At 40.2% G+C, this 21,759-nt stretch overlaps 1 protein-coding gene across 1 annotated transcript in view; it reads left to right on the plus strand.

Moving 5' to 3' along the window:
* The window catches only part of csmd2 (CUB and Sushi multiple domains 2), a 577,487-nt gene that overhangs the window by 349,664 nt on the left and 206,064 nt on the right, over positions 1-21,759 (plus strand). The window contains 4 exon segments of the mRNA XM_055656152.1: positions 4,914-5,010; positions 11,723-11,827; positions 19,502-19,620; positions 19,745-19,814. Coding sequence (XP_055512127.1) covers positions 4,914-5,010; positions 11,723-11,827; positions 19,502-19,620; positions 19,745-19,814 — 391 coding nt within the window.

Raw genomic sequence — 21,759 nt, forward strand, 5'->3', positions numbered from 1 at the left:
AATTACAACTGTTACTTTATAAATATATAAACCACAGAACAAACACAAAAATATTCCATAAGAAGTCAGAATGGCACTGTGATGCAGCAGTAGAGTTGCTGCCTTACAGTGCCAGTGACCCAGGGTTCAATCCTGACTATAGGTGCTGTTTGGACGGAGTTTGTACGTTCTCACTGTAACTATGTAAGTTTTCTCCAGGTGCTCTGGTTTCCTCCCACACTCGCAAGACATGCTAGTTGCAGGTTAATTGTAAATTGTCCCTTGTGTATAGGATGGTGCTGACGTACGGGGTGATGCTAGTCAGTACGGACTCGGTGGGCAAAGGGCTTGTGTCCCTGCTGTACCTCTAAAGTCAATTTTTCCTTTGTTGAATAATCCATGGGCCCAGGTTGGGGAGGGGGCAGATACTGAGAAGTTCCACAGCTGGGAACCCAACAAACGAACCATGTGGTGGATGCAACACCATCTACCACTCACCAAGTTTGGGAATGAAGCATTTATTTTTTTAATGTGTAGAAGTCCAAGATTTTAGTGCCATTTAACCATCAGTTCTAACCTGGATTGCAGGCAAAGCTCAGTGAGGTGTGGCCCATTCCATCAGTTAACCCTGAGGAAGCATGGCAAGGTTGCAGTTGAGAAGTTCATTACCCTGATTGGAAAGTCCAATACCCTGACATGACCTAGGAATAATAGTCCCTCACAGGAGTGATATAAGAACCTCAGCTCAAATTCCTAAATTTAACACAGGTGTTCGGTCACAGTGGATTTGAGTGCAAGGGCATCATGGAAGAGGTTAAGAATCTAGGAAGCTGAAGTTGAGAACACCAGCTTTGATCTAGTCGAATACAGAACTGGACTCACAAAGCAAATTCCCTTATTTTATTACTGTTTCTTCCAGCGTGCTTCGAACCTGAGAGAATAAATAAAGGAACAATAATACATTCCATCAATAGGAATCATCCTGGATATATTTTGCTTCTCTCCAGAGTGTAAACAAAAACCTTGCAGCTCTCTCCCAAGTTTCATGTTTGTGCGTGTAAATTGAAGCCACAGCATAGACTTGTTTATTGATTTGGATTTTGTGAAGCAATACTGGCAGGAAACTGCCGTTGACATCCATTACCTTGACTACACCCTCGCTCCACATGGAGGTCAGTGTGGGAGCACACACTGCAGTGATTTTATTGTCCACTTCTCACTGCAATCTTTTCAAGCAGCACTTTTACAGCATGGAAATAGGCCCTTGAGCCCAACTTCCCATCTACTCTAGTCCCACCAGCCTGCATTTGGTCCATATCCCTCTAAACCTGTCCTATCAATGTACCTGTCTAAATGTTTCTTAGAAGTTGCGATAGTACCTGCCTCAAATACCTTCCCCGAAAGCTTGTTCCATACACCTACCACACTTTCTGTGAAAAGGTTACCCCTCAGGTTCCTGTTAAACCTTTCCCCCCTCACCTTAAACCTATGTCATCTGGTTCAAGAGACTCTTCAAATACATTTCAATAGAAAGGGAATGGTGGTTACAGACTAAGGCAAGTGATTTTTAATTATTTGATTTTATTTGGATGTTTTTTAGTGTGCCTTTATGACTATCAAATTAACGTACACTGCACGCTGCCTCAGAAAAACAGCTGACATAATCAACGACTTATCCCCCCCTGGTGTCCCCCCCCCCCCCCCCCCCCCGTCCCCCCCGCACATAGCAGACATTGGACTTTGTCTATTGAGCTCTTGCAATCCAATGTGGAGAACCATATTCCACACTCTGTATTTTCTTCTCTATTCTATCTATTGTTTGAGTTGATTGTATATTAGTATTATCTGTTCTAATTGGACAGCATGTAAAACAAAGCTTTTCACTGCACCTTGGTACACGTAATAATATTACACCTAAATATAAAACACATTAAGTCTGTCGGCAGTCCCCAATCTCCAGCTAGAGTGTTCCATCAATCGTCTTGACTCCGCATTCCCCTGTCCTTTGCTGCCCGTCCCATTATACATCCCCCTATACCCCACTCGCCAGATAAGTTCCAACCTATACCGTCACACAGCAGAAACATCCATGATCACATCCTTGTCCATTCATCACCCCTACTCCCCTGCATCCCAATCCCATTCCTCCTTTCTTCTCACCCTAATTTTCCTCAACATCCCTGCCTTCCAAAATCAATCTTTGCTATTTTCCCCCTGTTCCTCTTCCCGTCCTCTGATACCATCCCCCACTGCTGGCCACAGGGCTGCCTGGCCCATCCTTAGGTGCAACTGAAGATCAATGTGGTTGGTGTGTTGACTGAAAGGTGAAGCATGCACAGCAGGAACAAGCCGGAGCATATGTTCATAAGTGATAGGAGCAGAATTAGGCCATTCGGCCCATCGAGTCTACTCCGTCATTCAATCATGACAGATCCATCTCTCCCCCCATTCTCCTGCCTTCTCCCCATAACCTCTGACACCTGTTCTAATTAAGAATCTATCCATCTCTGCCTTAGAAATATCCATTGCCTTGGCCTCCCGCAGACATCCGTGGCAATTAATTCCACAGATTCACCACCCTCAGCTACAGAATATACTCCCAGATGAAGATATAGAATCATCTGTTGTGTAATTATCCTGCATTCGAAAGTTGGTGGGGCCAAATGAATTCAGGTTAAGTAACAGTAATTGAACAGTTTATTTTCATTTCCTCCACATCAGTCGTTTATTATTTAATAGTCTACCATTAGGGAGATTAGTGGATTGTTAAGGCTGTAGTTCAGCTATCTGCAAATTTCTTTGAAATGTGTCACATAAAGGCTATATTAATTGGAGCAAATGACAAGCCAAAATATATTGCAGAACACAGTAGTTTAAAGGGCATGCATTGATTCAAAACTACTGGCGATACCAAGTCATTCACTGTTTGAATTTTCAGCTGCAGGGGTTATTTATTCTACCAGAGACGTTTTATTAAAAATATATGTTGGTTTTATTAATGCTGCTGTAAACATACAGAGTGATTACTAAGTTGGTCAGACTCCCAGTACGAATAGACAGAAAGACTTGCACATTTAATGTGCTTTTCGTAGCCATGGGATATCCCAATGCGCTTTGCAGCCAATGGTGTTCTTGCAGTCGGACAGGTGTGGGTAAATGGGATGAGCTTTAATAGGCATCATAGTCGACCTGAACAACAAGGTCACCGTTTCTGTACTATTGATTTTGTGATTCCAAGTGCAGTTAATATTGCAAAGAACAAAGAGCTGCAGCCAATTTATGCACAGCAAGGCTCCATAAACAGTGGCTATCTCTTTGTGTCTACCTTCCACAAAGACGATTCTGCCTCAGAGTTGATTTAGCGATAAAAAATTGACTGGATTTCGATGAATATCCGTCTCCCTTTTTCAGAATGGTGCCAAGGGAATGAAGAAGTGCAGATGCTGGTTCAAGCCGAAGATAGACACAAAGTGACTCAGCAGGGCAGGCAGCATTTCTGGAGAGAAGGAATAAGTGATGGTTTGGTCAAGACCCTTTTTCAGGCCTCAGTTTAGCACCTCGTCCAGAGCAAAGACCATCAGTCTTTTTAACTGCCTGCTATATAGCCCGTCCCTCTCATCAAGTGCAGCAAGGAAATTGGTGAAGTGATTTACATGCCATAAATGTGCTTATTATTTTGGTGCACCCCTTGCTCCTTGGTTGAAGACAGTGGACAGAAGAGTACTGACAGATTACTAGCAGAGTTACCTGTTCATTGAGTATCATCATGATGACATGTAGAATTGAAGGGTCGGATGCATGTTTGGCGTGTGTAAATTCCCGCTCCTCTCCTGGTGAGTGGCGGAATCTGGGCCCATTAATGGGCATGTTGGGAAGAGTAAAATTACTGTAGGAGTAGTGTCAATGTGTGCTGAGTATCAGCAAGGACTCAATGGACTGAAGGGTCTTTACTGTTTTGTATGACTCTCTGAATGATTTCACAGTGGGAACTGATTTTGTTTACATTAAGAAAAATAAAATGACTCTTCTTATTCTAAGACGCTGTAGCCAATTTTTGCACAGTGTAGTGTAATTCATGTGCAGGAAGCACCCAAAACATTTATGTGATAGTGACTATAGAATCTCAAGTGTCAAGAGTGTAGCATTAAGAGTGTTTTATTGTCACATGTCCCGAAATGGAACAATTAAATTCTTACTTGCAGCAGAACCACCTATCCTCGTGCGATCTAAATGATAAATATTGAGTAGGATACTCTCTATAATTCCTCGGCTCTTCAAAATAGCACAGGGAACTCTTATAAGTTCACCTGAAAATGCAACATCAGTGTGAGTATTTAATATGAGCAGAATCATCATCGACCGCGTTGCATTTCCTCAATACGGCACTGGGATGGAACTGAAGATTTTCATATTCAGGTCCCTTGAGTGGATCTTAAAACCCAACTCAAGGGACCTGATTGGCAGCAATGATTGTTATAAAAAATGTATCAAGTCTGGCTTTTGAAGAGACGTCTGATCATTCCTGCCAGATCACTCCCCATTGTCGAATATTGCACAAACAAACACAGTAATTGCAGTGTATTCCAATGCAAGTTAGGAATGTATGTCTTAAACTTTGTGTGCTTTGTTACAATAATGTACCTTAAGCAGTATTTCAGACAGCCCTCCATTAACTCAGAAATCTGGGATATCCATTTCATGTAGTCATCAACCCTGTGGTTCTTTTAAATGAGGTGAACAATTTAGTGCCATCTGGCTCAGTTTTATACTATAGCTTTGTTTCTGCCAAGGGCTTGAAATGAGATTTCCCAAATTCCTCTGTAAGGATTCACTTTGTCTTGTTGTATACGTTGTCTCACAGACTGATTGCTTGTATTAATCAAATATTGAAGGACCGTTTTCAATTCACTAATAATATGTAATTGGGGTTTCAGATTCAAGTTATCAGCTTTGCCACAGAACATAACTGGGACTCATTGGAGGTCTTTGACGGTGGGGATATTACAGCAACGATGCTTGGCAGCTTTTCAGGTAATTTGATCTCATCATGCAAGTTAAAACATTAATAGGAAACCACTTCAATTTTTAAAACGGATCAACCATAGCTCTTTTTTGTTAATATTACCAAGAATTTAAAAACTGGGAAATTAACTACTTATTTGCAACTTATATGTGGTTGGCTCCATTATAATCATGAGTTGTCTTTCCGCTGACTGGTTAGCACACAACGAAAGCTGTGCCTTGGTACATGTGACAATAAACTAAACTAAGCGGGTGTCAGAGGTTATGGAGAGAAGGCAGGAGAATGGGGTTAGAAGGGAGAGATAGATCGGCCATGATTGAATGGCGGAATAGACTTGATGGACCAAATGGCCTAATTCTGCTCCTATCACATTACCTTATGACCTCAAACTCTGCCACAGAGCCAATTTTCAAACTTTTTGTCCTAATTTCTAGTTATGCACGTCAATACGATATGGGTGTGAGAGGATGTTTTCCCCTGGGTAAGAAGTCTAGAACTTGCAGTCACACTTTTAAAATGTGTAGTAGGCCATTTCCGAACAAAATTAAGGGAAACCTCTTTGCTCAAAGGGCAGGGAATCTTTGGAATTCTCTGCCCCTAGATGGCCATGAATGAATGCGCAAGTATTGATTACACTAAGGGCATTACATTTTTAGAGATCGTCAAGTCAATTTGAGCTTATTTTCATATGAACAAATTCGATGAGGAACAGGTGCAATGAAAATATGGATAAAGACAAGGCAGGAGAATGGTGTTTGAGCTAGGAGTGCAGCCATGATCTTATCAAATGGTAAAGTGAGCTTGAGGGGCAGATGACCATTTTATTAGGTATGTGTCAGGTACTCCGGTTTCCTCACACATCTCTAAGACGTGGGGGTTTGTAGGTTAATTGGCTGCTCCTAATATGTAGGGTGGATAAGAAAGCAGGATAACATAGACCTAGTGTGAATGGTTGGCATGAACTCGATGGGCCAAAGGGCCTGTTTCCTTCATCTATCTTTAAACTAAACTAAGGAAAGTTACTGAACCTCATTTTAGGTCCTGCAATTTACTGATCTGGAAAGCTCTAAATGCGGGATCTAAGACAAAGATCAGCTGGATTGCCCTCTTAATAGATTCCCCTTTCACTCTTTAAGGATTGGTAAAGAAAAAGGAGATTGCTTAGCATGGCTGCACTTTAGTAAAGACTAGTCACTCTATAACTCTTCCCTTCCTAGAAATACAAAACATAATTTCACAATTCAGTGAAGTGAAGCCATGTCATTTCAATTTCCTTCTCCTCATTGTCTGCTTTTTTGTTTAGGAACTGAAGTTACCCAAGTGCAAACCAAAAGAATCCTTCTTATTTTGGGATGGTCACTAGTTTTCATAGATTCATAGAAAATAGGTGCAGGAGTAGGCCATTGAGCCCTTCGAGCCTGCACGGCCATTCAATATGATCATGGCTGATCATCAAACTCAGTATCCCATACCCGCCTTCTCTCCATACCCACGGATCCCTTTAGCCACAAGGGCCACATCTAACTCCTTCTTAAATATAGTCAATGAACTGGCCTCAACTACCTACTGTGGCAGAGAGTTCCATAGATTCACCACTCTCTGTGTGAAAAATGCTTTTCTCATCTCGGTCCCAAAGGACGGAGAGATAACCCGTCCTAACCCCATTCTCCTGCCTTCTCCCCTTTATCCTTAAACTGTGACCCCTTGTCCTGGACTTCCCCAACATCGGGAACAATCTTCCTGCATCTAGCCTGTCCAACCCCTTAAGAATTTTATAAGTTTCTATAAGATCCCCCCTCAATCTCCTAAATTCTACCATTATAAAATATGGTGCAGAAAGGACCATAGAATCAGTGGATATTGGAGGTGAATTAATAAGATACTGCAGAATCGAGTCTCTGGTGAAACAGCTGCCTCACAGTGCCAGAGACCTGGGTTTGATCCTGGCCTCAGGTGCTGTCCGTGTGGAGTTTGCACATTCTCCCTGTGACCAAGTGAAACTCCTTCAGGTGCTCTGGTTACTTTCCACATAGCAAAGACATGGTTTTGTATGTTAATTGGCCACTGTAAATTTTCCCCATGTGTAGAATGGACTCAATGGCCGTTTCCATGTGGTTTCTTTCAGTCAATCAGGCAATCAGGCAATCAATCATTTTAAAACAGGTATCCATTGGGATTAAAAGTGGTTGCCAGAATCCATGCGAGGGCCATTTTAAATGCTGTGATCAAGGCACTGACGAAGAATACTTCGCTGCTGTGTTTAGCCAAGTACTTTGCTCCAATGTTTTAGGATGTCATAATGTCATAAGTGATAGGAGCAGAATTAGGCCATTCCCCCATCAAGTCTACTCCGCCATTCAATCATGGCTGATCTATCTCTCCGTCCTAACCCCATTCTCCTGCCTTCTCCCCGTAACCCCTGACACCCGAACTAACCAAGAAACCTAATGTGCAAAGGATGTAATGTGTAAACCTTCAATTTTACTGTCGTTCAGTGGAAGTATCTGCCAACAAATCCTTTTTCCGATTTCATGTTGCATTTTACGTGTATATCTCTTCATCCATTCTAATGCTGTATGAGGCATTAGTTCTTGAGTTTATAAAATGCCTGTGGTCATTTTTGACATTGAGTGTAGTAGGTATTCAAAACCTTCTCAAATTTTACAAATACCATATTAGTTCATTTAATATAGTGGAATTATTCCAGGCTCATATGAAATAATTGTCTGTGGTTGCCCATAAATTATTTAACATTTGAAGAATATGTTTTCATTTTTGCATGGAAATGAAATGTAATGTAAATATCTAATTTTTGCCCCGGATTATTCTCCAGAATAATCTGCAGCTCTGCAAAAATAATTAGATAACTTTAAAGATGAATTTTGTAGATGTTCTTCAATAGAAAATGTTTGCCTAAATAACTGCCCTGAATTTTAATGCTCTCTGAACCAGTAGTGCACATCATTATAAAACAATGACAAAAGACTTAGTAACTTTTGAACCCCACCACTTGTTAAATCTAAGTTTGTTTCCACTTTAAGGTTAAGGAACGTGGCTTTTCAGTTCTTAATTGAATTAGTACATACTGGCAGTTGGGCTAAGGCCTTAGGTTCCTTCTGATGTGAATTAATTATCATGGCAAATGCTGTTGGAGGAGAGAACTTCAAGAAGATGCTTGCTGCTCCCCCTTTGGAGAAAGACGTTGGTTTAAGCAACCATCTGATTAAAACTGAGCAGAGTTGTTCCAACTGACCATATCAAGGGTGAGATCAGACACAAACTCAGCCTCAGACTATAAAAGAGCATGTTTGTTTAATTTTGTTTAGAGATACACGCCGGAAACGGGCCCTTCAGCCAACCGAGACCACACCGACCAATGACCCCTACACACTAACACTATCCTATACATTAGGGATAATTTTTACATATATAGCAAGCCAATTAACCTACAAACCTGTACATCTTTGGAGTGTGGGAGGAAACCGAGGTTCTCGTGGAAAACCTGCACAGTCACGGGGAGAACTTGCAAACTCCGGACAGACAGCACCCGTAGTCAGGATCGAACCCTGGTCTCTGGCATTGTAATGCGGCAACTCTACCACTGCGCCAAGGTGCCACTCTCATTTTAATATGAAGAATTATATTATTTTAATTTTGTTGTCCATTCATAACAAGAAAGAAAATGCCGAACTTCAACTGTGAGAAATAAACAAAATCGTCACTTGGAGCTTGCTTGAGTAAATTCTGAAAATGTATGGCAAATCTAATCGTTAGTGATTGGTTTCATCCTTGTTTTGTCATCAAGCCTAGTAGTTGTGTTCAATGCTTTAGAGGCAGTTTGAAATTGCTAGTGATTTATTCTCAATCTGAAGGTGACGTGATTCACGTAACTGTTTTCCTCTTTTATTCCATCATCTGCACCCATGATCTCCGATGAATGCACAGAATTCCATCAATGCAAACCTTTACCCCATTGAAGTGCTACAGCATTCTGCGAACATGTTACTTTACAATTCCTTAAAATGTCCATAATTCTTGCACTGAAAGCCATTATTCTTCTAAATGGACCCTATTATATCAGGCTGCTTTATGTTGCTGCTTACGAAGGCATTCAACAGAGGTAGAGGCGCAGATTAAAACATCCTTTATTTTGAAGACAATGTTGAAATACCAATGAGTTAAAGTTATACCATGTGAGGCAATCAGCCCTTAATACATATATATTTAGAATACATTGCTTTTTATTTTAAAACAAAACATACAAAATCTAAATGAATGATACCTTAAATATCTATTTATTTTAAGAATACAAAAGCAAGTAATAAATGTGACTATTTATAACTTAATTCAATCTCTTGGTCTTCTTGCCTGCAATATTCGTTATGGCAAGCTGTACTTAAAATGTCTGAAGCAATCACTCCAGCCATCTTGTGTCAACTTTGTGTACATCTTGTGTAATCCTCGTGAACATCTTGGTCCAGCATGCTGTTCTGCAACTGCCGCTTCAAGTTAATTGTCTTCACATCTGTGAATACATAATATTCCACTATCTTAACCACCTCCTTCTAGGTGCCAGATGTATGCGTCAACATTTAGAATTAACTGGGGTCAAAAGAATTGGATTAAAAACTTGCTCTGTGGCAGGAAATAAAGGGTAATGGTTAATGGGCGATTTTGTGACTGAAAGGCTCAGGTGGGCTACAATTCTTTACTTTTCATAATGTATTAAATGAACTGACCATAAGTGTAGGGAGATGATGAAGCTTACAGATGATTTTTTTTTTTAAATCAGTCATATGTTTGATGCTTTCCGTCTCTCGATCCTTCCCTCATACTAGTTCTTTGACTAGATTCAATGTCGTCCTGATTAAATTTTACTGATTGTGTGCCTCATTGTCACCTTCCCCCTCAGCTAACAATGATCCATTCTACATTTTCTTTGATCTCTCATTTTCACACCTAATTCTTCCATATCTCTATGTCGCCCTCTTCCCTGGCTCTCAGTCTCTCTCGACCCGAAACACCACCCATTCCTTCTGTCCAGAGATGCTGCCTGTCCCGTTGAGTTACTCCAACATTTTGTGTCTATCTTTGGTGTAAACCAACATCTGCAGTTTCCTCCTACACATCTGCAGTTAACTTCCTACACACCTCTATCTTTGTATCTCTCTCTTGACCTAGATATGCACCCTGTCTTACACCGTGACTTCTAGTACATATGGAACTTCTTTCTTCTGCTCTTTCCATTGTAGTTCCAATTCATCTCTGACTACAATATGTTGAGCTGACATCAGCAAACATTTATCTGCTGTGACATCCTATGGAGGATCTTAAGAGCCTTTGAACCCCCTCCATACTGCACTGCAATTCTCTATTAAAGTATCTACATTAATCTCTGTCTGATTCAGGTGATTCAGTAATTTCATTTCTAACAAACATCTTGGAGACATTGAGGATTACCCCACAATGTACATATTCTCAATTTGTCTGCTGTCTCCTCTATGCCAGACTCAGTCAGCATTACTTCACCACAGCACCCTGTGCTGAGCCTCTTAATTCTCACCGTGTTTGTGGTGTCTTGTTATGGCCCTGGTGTTGTCCTGACAATCTAGTGAACTGGTTCCTTCATGTTGTTCAAATAGACATCAGGCTCTTTCTCTGCAATGGTTGCCATTGAGGTTTTGTGAACAGCCCTGTGGGTAGACTCTCATGTGATGTCTCTGACTCAGCCGACTCATCATTGGCTTCAGAGTCAGAAAATCTTTCCTTCTGGGCCATTTCACCAAGACCTGATTCTTCAGCCAGGTTTCTACTTAGCTTTCAAGTTCTGCTTCTCCGCTTTATGTTGCTTTCCTCGGGCTCCACTTTGCCTTGTATTTTGTACTTCTACTGGATTTCTGTGCCCTCTATATTAAAATGTCCCTTCTGGCTTTTCATCATGTTTGTGATTGAGTCCTGTTGTAATCCATGCTAGTGTAGTCTCATCAATAACACATATGGCTCCAAACCTACCACTAACAATATAACCTGCAACATCTTACATAACCACGTGTTTCTCTGTTCTCTATCCTTCCTGAGATCTTCTTGGGGACATTTCTACCCATTCCCTATACAGAGAAAATAGTTGAGTTCATTCAGATCCTACAAACATATCCACCACATTTAATGCCTGCCTTCATCATTATTATACCTTAAGAATTGGATCGTTGCCATGCTTCTTTGTCAAGCAACAAATCCCAAATTCAATGGCAATGTGCTGAATGGAAATTATTTTGTATTGCTGACAGCGATGGAGCTAGTAATAAAACACCTTTTATTGAAGGCAGTAAACTCTCAATTAATAGTGATGTTTGGCACATTTCTGCAACAAAAATCAGAGGACATTATGCGCTCAGTTCTTAAAAGCACGCTTTCACATGGATGCTGCAGATTCCAAAGGATTTTGAGTGTTGAAATCTAATTGTTATTTTACAAATTGAAAAGCCAGAGTCTTTAAGCTCTTGCTTAATGCTGAAGGAAAGGATATTGAATTAATATATAACACATTAATAACTGGCAAGTTGAAATTAATATTCAACTAAACGCTGCATCAGAGCCAGCGTATTTGCTGTGGTTATGGTATATTTTTTCTCAGATTTCACAGTGGGTTCTCGAAGTGAAGGAGCTACGTACAGTTTGGCTAATCTGATCCAATTATTCCCTCTGCTTCATGTCTTCCAGGCACCACAGTCCCAAATTTGTTGAACAGCAGCTCCAATCAACTTTATTTGCATTTTTATTCTGACATCAGCGTTTCTGCAGCTGGATTTCATCTGGAATATAAAAGTAAGAATTTTCAGTGGATGGTACAATGTATAGCAAAAATATATATACACGGCAAACTCCATAAAGATAAAATGTGTAGGAAGGAACTGCAGATGCTGTTTTTTTAAACCGAAGATAGACACAAAAAGCTGGAGTAACTCAGCAGGAGAGACAGCATCTCTGGAGAAAAGGAGTGGGTGACCTTTTGGGTCGAGACCCTTCTTCAGTCTGAATAATCAGACTGAAGAAGAGTCTCGACCCGAAACGTTACCCATTCCTTCTCTCCAGAGATGCTGTCTGTCCCACTGAGTTACTCCAGCTTTTTGTGCAGTCCAGCATCTGCAGTCGCTCGTGTCTTCATATTTAAATATTTTTAAACCTAAATCTCCTGTCACTTGGAATTTCCCCACTTCTTCATGGAGTGACCATACTTTGCACTGAAACTAGGTATCACCCTGCATCTTATGGGTCAGCAATGCCTTTTAGCCATCTGACACACTTCTTGGTGGCTTCTAATTCTGTTATTTGTGACATAGTTTTAATGTTACTCAAATAACAAATAGCAGGTTCATAGGCCAAACATAAACTTTAAAGGCAATTGGCCTTGAAATGTTTTAGTCAGAAAATTGTGTGTTAGTGTTGTTTGCACAGTTTCTGCATTGGTTTGGTGCAAGGGAGTGGGGAAACATTATTCTAATACACATATTTGTGTAATGTGTCAAGAGAATTAGAATCAGGAGTTGGGAGCTCCGTGCCTATTAATCTCGTAAAACGTCCTAAATCATGTGCCTTAGTGCAGACTTTCACCTCTTCTATCTCCTAGCTTAGTGGGAGCTTTTAAAGTGGTGGCTTACAACAAAAATCATAGCTTAAGCTACTGGAGTTGGCCAGGGGTAGATTTACCCTAGAGGGTTGTTTGGGAAAAGGCGAGGGTGGACATGTACAACACATGCCCCTGAAATCAATGAAACGACATGACATCGGAGCCAGCTGCGGTGGAATAAGGGGGAAAAAGCCCAATAATTTACAGATGATAACCATCGTATTAGAAGCTTTACTGCTGGCATCTCTAGCAATGGCTCACGTTCATTCGGGCCCAATAATCAGGTCAGTGAATTTGGTTCCACCTTCTGTTCCTCCAGTAGATTCATGAGAAAGACATCATTCAAGCAAACCCTGTGGCTGCATGCCTAAGGAAGTCATAGAACAATAAAATAAATTGATTGGTACTGTTGATAATTGCAGACTTTCATCCTCATTCATGAATGATGTGGCCATATTGGATTTAAATGACCTTTAAATAAGCATTTAGGAATTATTGCTGACAGCTATACACATGCTGCATCTTTAAACTAATGTATTCTCGGAGTCCCATTGCTTTTCGCATTTGAACAGAACAGCTTTTATAAGTGTGTTATCTTCATTATTCAATAGTGATAAAAATGGGTTTGAAAATGCAGAGACTAAATTGTACAAGCTATTAGAGGGAATAGTGGCAACGATTTGGATGAATATGACAGATCCTGCCTCATTTCTCCCAAATATCATCAATTCGGTACAAATGATTGAAGTAAGACGATGGTTTGAGTTGGTCACGATCTGAGTCCAATTAAATTTGAATCTCCAATGTTTGATCCTCTAAATTAGAAGCATGGATTATTTGAAAAATTCATTCCAAAGCCGAATTCTTAATTTATTCCCTTTCATTCAGTTTCACAAACTCAAACTGCACATGTGGAAAAATATATTTAGTTTTGTCTTCGAAATGACAATCAAAGCTACTCAAGGAGGGAGTATCAACTATGCTTGGAACATCATTCCCATTCTAATATTTGTATGTATGAAATAAAAATCTGTTTTCTTAATGGTGATGAATGGTTCAATAATTAAATAGGCACTAATTCCGAAGAGTTAGTTTAATTTTTTCTAACGAAGAAAAATATGCTTGGGTCTGCAATTCTAGAGGAATCCTCTGGGATTAATGGTCAGTTACCTGGCCAAAGAAGACTCTTCTGAGAACAAATTGTTAGTTATCTGACCACAGATAGCAAACAGCAAAGAAGGGTGATAAAATGTATGCATTTTTTTACATTGCATAATTAGCAGAAAGTTATTTTAATACACCTCCAGTCTGTAACTGCTCAACCAGCAGCTGGTCTGGAAAAATCTGTCTCAAAACTCAAATGCAAATTATTTTATAGACTTCAAGGTAAGTAGGTAAATAATTGTTAGTCTTTAAACCCGAGAGATGAGTATTAAATATTTTATCACTTTAGCCATCGTTTAGGAGGAAAGGAGTTGTCATGGAGAGGTTAAATATCCTCTTCCTTATTGAGAGGAGGATAAGTGGTGAGAATAACGAGGGAAGGTTGTGGTTGCAGTTTAACCACAGGAGGCAGCATGGCGCTATTCTTGACAACAGATGGTGACTCTGTTTATTGCTATGTGGGCTTCCTGTTGGGAACAGATGTAGGAAATAACAACTCTTTCATGAATTTATCACACAAAAACCAACTGACACAGTGCCATACATTGGTTAGGCAACCATAGACAACCAAGTGATCCATGCCCATCTGTTCCACATTTACAACTTGTTGCTTAGTCACCCCTCTCCCATTGCATCTGATGTGCACACATACGTTCGAGAGGTGGTGTGTTTTCCCAAGCCATGCCCCCATGTATCTGCACGTGACTGTTTATTATAATAGAACCTAGCTTAAAGGTATATGGGTTTTTATTGAAATACAAGTTGGCCTGCAGATAAATTGCATGCCTGTCATTTTGCATGCTTATCAACATCACATCAAGGCTTACTGTTGATTTCATGTGGAGATAATCCATTGAAGAAACAGTTTTTACTGGACATGGAGGCTCCAGTGCAGGGTAGATTTGACACTGATTCTGGATGTTACTGCTGTAACTACATATGATGTATGTGAATATAATTGGGGGAAAAAAACATTATTTTCAGCTGCTATTTCAGTGCAGCATCCAAACTAACAAGCACAGAAAACATTTTATGAGCTCCAATTGTGTTACATTTGGAAGGGACAAGGGTCATTACGGAGAAGATAAAATGTGAGATGCAATCATAGCTCACATGTAATGTACACTCAGTCCTTACCAGATCTAAACAGACTATGCTTTTCCCTGTAATCTTAAAGAACATTTGGCATTCATCATTTTTTAATCACGAGGTTCTGTATCCTTCAGGTTGAATAGCACATGTCCTAATTTGTGGAAAGTGAAAGGCAGGGCCCTGGGGAGTGTTGAAGAGCAGAGGTATCTAGGAGTGTAGGTACATAGTTCATTGAAAGAGTGCCACAGTTGCATAGGGTGGTCAAGAAGGCTTTCTGTTCATTGACTGTTTCATCAGTCAGCGTGCTGAGTATAGAGGTTGGGATGTTACATTGCAGTTGTACAAGAGGTTGGTGGGGGTTGGAGTATTTTGTTCAGTTTTGGTCACCATGCTATAGGAAGTATGTTCTTAGGCTGGAAAAAGTGCAAAGAAGATTCATGAGGATGTTGCCAGTACTTGTGGGCCTGAGCTATGAGAGGCTGGGTCAGCTTCGACTTTATTTCTAGGAGTGCAGAAGGGTGGTGATCTTATGGAAGTGTATAAGCTCATGAGGGGAATAGGGTGAATGCACAGTATTTTACCCAGAGTAGGGAAATCAAGAACCAGAGCATATATGTTTAAGGTGAGAGGGGAAAGATTTAATAGGAACCTGAGGGGGGGCAGGTTATTCACACAGAGGGTGATGGGTGTATAGGGCAAGTTGCCAGAGGAGGTTGTTGAGGCAGGTACTATAACAACATTTAAAAGACATTTGGACAGGAAAGGTTTAGAGCAATGAGGTGGGATTAGTGCAGAAACATTCGCAGACAAACGCAGTCAGGTGGGATTAGTGCAGAAAGGGCATTTTTGTTGGCATGGGCAAGTTGGGCTGCAGGACCTGCTTCCATGCTGTATGTCTCTGTGACTCTGGACAAGTCATCTTGGTTAGCAAGGATGAGTTGGACCAAAAGGCATGTTTTTGTGCTGCATTACTCTAAGACTATGTTATGATATCATAGAAAATAGGTGCAGGAAGCTGGTGTCAGGCTATTTAAGTGATAATGGATTATTATTGGTCTGAATGTGTAAGAAGGAACTGCAGATGCTGGTTTAAACTGAAGATAGACACAAAAAGCTGGAGTAACAGCGGGACAGGCAGCATTTCTGGAGAGAAGGAATAGGTGACGTTTCGGGTCGAGACCCTTCTTTAGATATTATTGGTCTGAAGCTTATCTTGGTGTCAAAATGAAATCAAAGTTACAAGCATCCTGGTTCATCATTGGTCAGTTGTTTGGGAGTGGGATTAAACATTGTGAATGAGGTTTGGCTGTTGTAATGGTAACCTTTATGTCATTTTAACAGTAGGCCTGCTTGCAAGTGAACCTTTTGCAGGTATCTCTTGTGAATATTGAATAAATAATTACAGAGCATGATGAGTTCTGTGCACCCATCTGAACAATAATGGTTAGCAGATGATGGTGTGGTCAACAGAACAACAGGATGGAAAGGTGAATGCTCAGCAGTTTCATGGGAATAGCACACAATTAATTACATGGATGAAATGCACTCCAACTGAGCATGAGGTGAGAAAGAATACGGCCCAAAACAAAAATGTTGGCAAGAGATAGGTGCATTCACCCTTCGTTATAACATACCAATGTTTTACTTTTGACTGCTACTTTTTCCTCAAAATTACCCACTGTGACTATTTTCATTTTTTTCCCTCTGATGCCCATTTTGATTGTATGCCCTGGGCCCTTAAAATGTACAGTGCCAATATTCTATTAAACCTTGAGCGGAGTTATTGTTCATTACCAAAGTAAATTAATTTCTCACCACAAACCCAGCAAAAGGGAGTTACTTTTGTTCACTTATTCACTGAACAAAGTGAATAAGAAGAATGTTTTCCCCCTTGGTGGAAAGATTGAGCACCAGACATGTGGGTGTAAACTGGATGGCAAAAAGAAATCTGAGGAACGATGTACGTGGTGATGACATGGCATTCATACTATCAAAGGTTGGTCATTCATTACTCTCAAAAGAAGAAAATGCATGGCTTCGGGAAAAAGGCTGTGGTATTGGATTGACTATATTGCAAACATCCAACACTAGATAGATTAGTGTCCTGTGCTGTAATAATTCTGTGATTCTACTTCACTTAATGTTTCCTACTGCAGAACATTTTATCTTGTGTCTGTCACTTTCCAACTTCCACAGCATCTTAATGCATCCTTGACCTGTAACCTCAACCAATATGACCCCTCTCCCCCAAAGTAATCTTCATCTTGTATTCCATCCTGTAATTGGGCCTTCCTAACCATTAGCCTAATTTTCCCCATTTCCCGGCAGATCAGTTCACATTACTGTCCACACTTGCACGTCCCTCAAGGCTATTGCTTTGTCTCATTCCACAATCCACCTTCCCTACTGAAGTCTGAAGAAGGGTTTCGACCCAAAACGTTGCCTATTGCCTTCGCTCCATAGATGTTGCCTCACCCGCTGAGTTTCTCCAGCATTTCTGTCTATCTTCCCTACTGCATTAGTTGGTTCAACGAACAGGGGCGGATAGCAATTGCTAATTAAAATGAGTATGAAAAACCCCTGAAGACATCTATTACAATTCCACAATAACCCTAAATGTTTAAAAGTTGTATTTAAAAGTGTCAATTATCTGTAAATGTTTTAACAATTGAAAATTAATTTATGGAAAATCAAGGTTGAGATTTCTGAGGTTCAGTTCATGAGCAGGTTTTGCCAGAAGTATCTGCTGTTCAGTTCTATTTGGTTCCAGTGTTTCATTTTAATTTAATCAGCGAGCCTAGGAAATCAATGAAAGAAAACCCGAAGCCTCTTTCTTCCCACATTTGTTCATAATGTTGACTGTCAGCATGACTCACATCTGCTTGTTATTCTCTACACTCTACGCATGCCGCCTTCTCTGCCCAGATTTTTATGAAGGTTGGCATTCATGAAATGGCTTCTGCTCTAATTTTGAAATGAGAAACTGTATCTGAATCAATGCTTTCACCTCACAATCCTTGTGAGGGAAAATAAATTGTAGCAAATTTTAAAATAAATTGGTAAATCATGTACGGTTGATGCATTGCTTTATGAATTGTACTGCTAAGACAGTACTTTGCTCAGGTTGTCTCTAATCTGCTACTTTACTATTTTCTGTGCTACCATAGTGAAGGCTCAGGGTGATAAATTTCACTTTGTTTGTCATCCTCTGAAGATTTGTCTGAGGAAAAGCTTCTGTGTGTCTGTACAGTGGTTATTGCTGTGGGAGAGAGAAAGCTGGTCACATTGTAACTGGATGAAGATATTACTGTTGCTTCATCAGAAGTGTTTTGCCTGATTCCTGACATCATGTTCAAATGTCATCTTTATTTGTTCGCAATCAATATAATAAACGCAATTTCCACATAAATTACAAATCCTTGCAAAAAATAATGTTATTTTCACAGTTGAGTTCTCTTTATGTTTTCTGGAACATGAGTTGAAGAAAATGGAAAACAAACAGAATGGAAGAATTTTTAATAAATTACTTTTGACACAAATCAAAAGTATTTCCTTGGAGTGCCTGCATTCAAAGCAAGCCTTCTGTTTTCCTTTCATTATACCTTTTCACACAAGTATTTGAATAGTTTTCGCTTTTTATGTTAAATAATCAAAATTATTTAGGTTTATAGGTATATTCGTGTATGATTAGAGGGAACAGAACAGACTTCCAGATTCCCTATGGCAATAATTCCATAAATCGACAATTTGAAACATAGACAGCTGATGGTCATGGTAATAACAAAACAATTATTGAGGGCCCAATGCAAGTTATCAGTAAATGTTAACAGTAACATGAAGACCTCTCTGTGCATCGTGCTCGCTACTACACCAAAAGACATAAGGCCTTCACCAGTCAGGGTATTGAATATAGAAGTGGGATGTTGCATTACAGTTGTACAAGACGTTGATGAGGCCACACTTGGAGTACGGTGTTCAATTTTGGTCACCCTGCTAAAGGAAGGATATCAATAAGCTGGAACGAGTGCAGAAATGATTTGCAAGGTTTTTGCCTGGGCTTGAGGGGCAGGCTAGGTATTCCTTGCAGCACAGGAGGCTGAGGAGATGTATACAATCATTAGGGGAATAGATAGGATGAATGCACAGAGTTATTTACCCATGGTAGGGTAATCAAAAACAAAAAAACATGTATTTAAGGTGAGAGGGGCAAGATTTAACATGAACCTGGGGGCAGGTTTTTTACTCAGAAGGTGGTAGGTATACAGAATGAGGAACCAGACAAGGTAGTTAAGGTAAGTACTGTAACAATATAAAAAAACAAAAAAAAACACATTACATGGATAGTAAAAAGACAAGTGCATGGATAGGAAAGGTTTAGAGGGATATGGATCAGATGCAGGACAATCTAGTTACGATGCGGCATCTTGATCAGCATTGATGAGTTGGGCCAAAGGGCCTGTTTCTGTGCCCGATGACTATGCACTGTAGCAATTACAACCACAAGGTATTCCTGCATTAAATTGGGATAATGCTTCTGGCAAGAGTGCAAGAAACTCACAAGATATTGGCATGAAATACAGCCTTTGGTAATTGCTTTCATGTTCTCTTTTTTGTAGCTGTGGGGTTGACAAGCTGTCCAGAACCATTGGTCCCTGCCAACAGTGTAAAGATTGGCGAGAGATACTTAGTCAATGATGTTGTGTCTTTTCGCTGCGAGCCAGGTTACCAGCTCCAGGTAATTAAGCAATGCACAAATGCAGTAAGATATGAATAATTACAAACTGCATAGAGGGTTTGTGTGGGGTATTTCAGATGAAAGTTGATGATGATAGATCAGTCACTGATGCTTATTCTTCTAGGGACACTCCCATATATCTTGTATGCCTGGAACAGTTCGCCGGTGGAACTACCCTCCGCCTCTCTGTGTGGGTATGTATTCAAAAACACAGTTGTTCCATAAGTATGAATCTGACATGAAGCATGCACTGTTTGAATTTATTACTTGCATTTTGCCTCTTATAATCCATTTGCTGAAAGAACACCTTTGTTACAAGTATTGGCTCAGGTTATTTGTAAGCACCCTTGCCTCTAAATCAGTATATTATGGGCTTGGATGCATTATGGAACTGAGCATTGAATCCGTGCTGGACCCTAAGTGATGCATTGGCAGAGGCATTGATTTTTTTTTGGATGAGATGTTAAAGTCAAATTAATCTTTTTCAGCTGAATTACCCACTTGGTTTGTTCTCGTATCTCTTAGTCAGATGATAAAACTGAACTGGTCATTACCCTGAGAAATTGATAAGTCCATCTAGCTTATATATTAGCTGCAGTGATTTGCAGCAGTGACTGTGCTTGACAAAACTCTGTTGATGTGTCAAACGTTTGGGATTTCAGTGACCATGAAACTTTTCAAAGGCAGTCTTTCCTTCATTCTTTTCTGTAGTTTGAATGCACACATTCAATCTTCACCACCAAAAAAACAACTAATATTATCTTTCCATTATAAAAACATGAACTTCTAACTGGACTATCCCGTCAATCTTCTAATGCTATAGCTTCCGAATTTCCCTCTTCTTAAAGGTTCCCTTTGTGGTTATTGAATCGTGTGCTGTCTGCTCAATGAAGTGGACATAACTGGTGTTGTGAGAGGGTTTTTGAGGTCAAGAATAATCAGTAAAACTCCAAAACATGTTGGATCATAGTTGTCAGCTCAAATGTAATTACTCTGAAGAAGTTACCAGTATATAATGTATTGTTGAAATGCTAGTTTCATTGGCAGAGAAACAAACATAAGTAGTTGGCAGCAGTCACGTGAGGAAAGATATCAGGGCAGCTTCAGGAAAAATGCCAATGACGCCTTCCAACAGGTTTAGCAGCCTAAAGCTAGTGCAGGACTATGAACCATTTTAGTGTGTAATATAGATTCTATGTGCAACTTGAGATGGTGTTGGACCAATACATCAGACCTGGGTCATCTGCACGGAATGTATAATATAATAATATCCCCGTGTTGTCATCTGCTTTTGAAATTTGGATCAGTTGATTTCAATGGAACAGGATTTCAGAATTAGATTACAATATGCAGCCATATTGTATTAAATTTCCATTCCACTGTGAATTTGGCTTAAATTTCCAGATGGCTGTGGAGGCCAAGTCAATGGATATGTTTAAACGGAGATTGATAGATCCTTGATTGGTACGGGTGTCAGTAGATATGGGGGGAAGGCGGGAGAATGGGGTTTGGAGGGAGAGATAGATCAGCTATGATTGAATGGGGAGTAGATTTGATGGGCCAAATGACCTAATTCGGCTTCTATGGCCTATGAACTTGTGAACATCGGTGTGAAGTTGCAGAAGTGAATTAAAAAAATCATTCTTTCATCAATGCAAACATAGTCAGGAAATTACATTTAGATCTACCATTAATAAATGATGTGTATTGCTGCAGGATGTCCAAATCAACACATTCAGACGTGTGGATGGTTATCATTTATTGATCCAATCAAATCAATTAACAGCAAAGTTGAATCACAGGAATGAATGAGATTCAGTTTAATTCCCTGTTTGGTCCACAACTCCCTGATTGCCCATCTCCAGAATGAAACCATGAGCCATCCTCCTGCTGTGCTACCCGAACCTCAGTCACTGGCTTATAACCATCAGGCCTACCCACCTGCACAGCTTTGAAGGCTTCTCAAGCACTTGCCCTCTCTCACTCTTGGACTGGACACCAGTCTCAGATATGTTCTGTCTATTTGATGGCACAGTGACGCCGGGTTTGATCTTTACCTCGGCTGCTGTCTGTATGGTGTTTGTATGTTCTACCTGTGACCACGTGGCATTTTCTCCAGGTGCTCCGGTTTCCTCCCAC

Source organism: Leucoraja erinacea, chromosome 26 (assembly GCF_028641065.1).
Source record: "Leucoraja erinacea ecotype New England chromosome 26, Leri_hhj_1, whole genome shotgun sequence".
Classification (NCBI taxonomy): Eukaryota; Metazoa; Chordata; class Chondrichthyes; order Rajiformes; family Rajidae; genus Leucoraja; species Leucoraja erinaceus.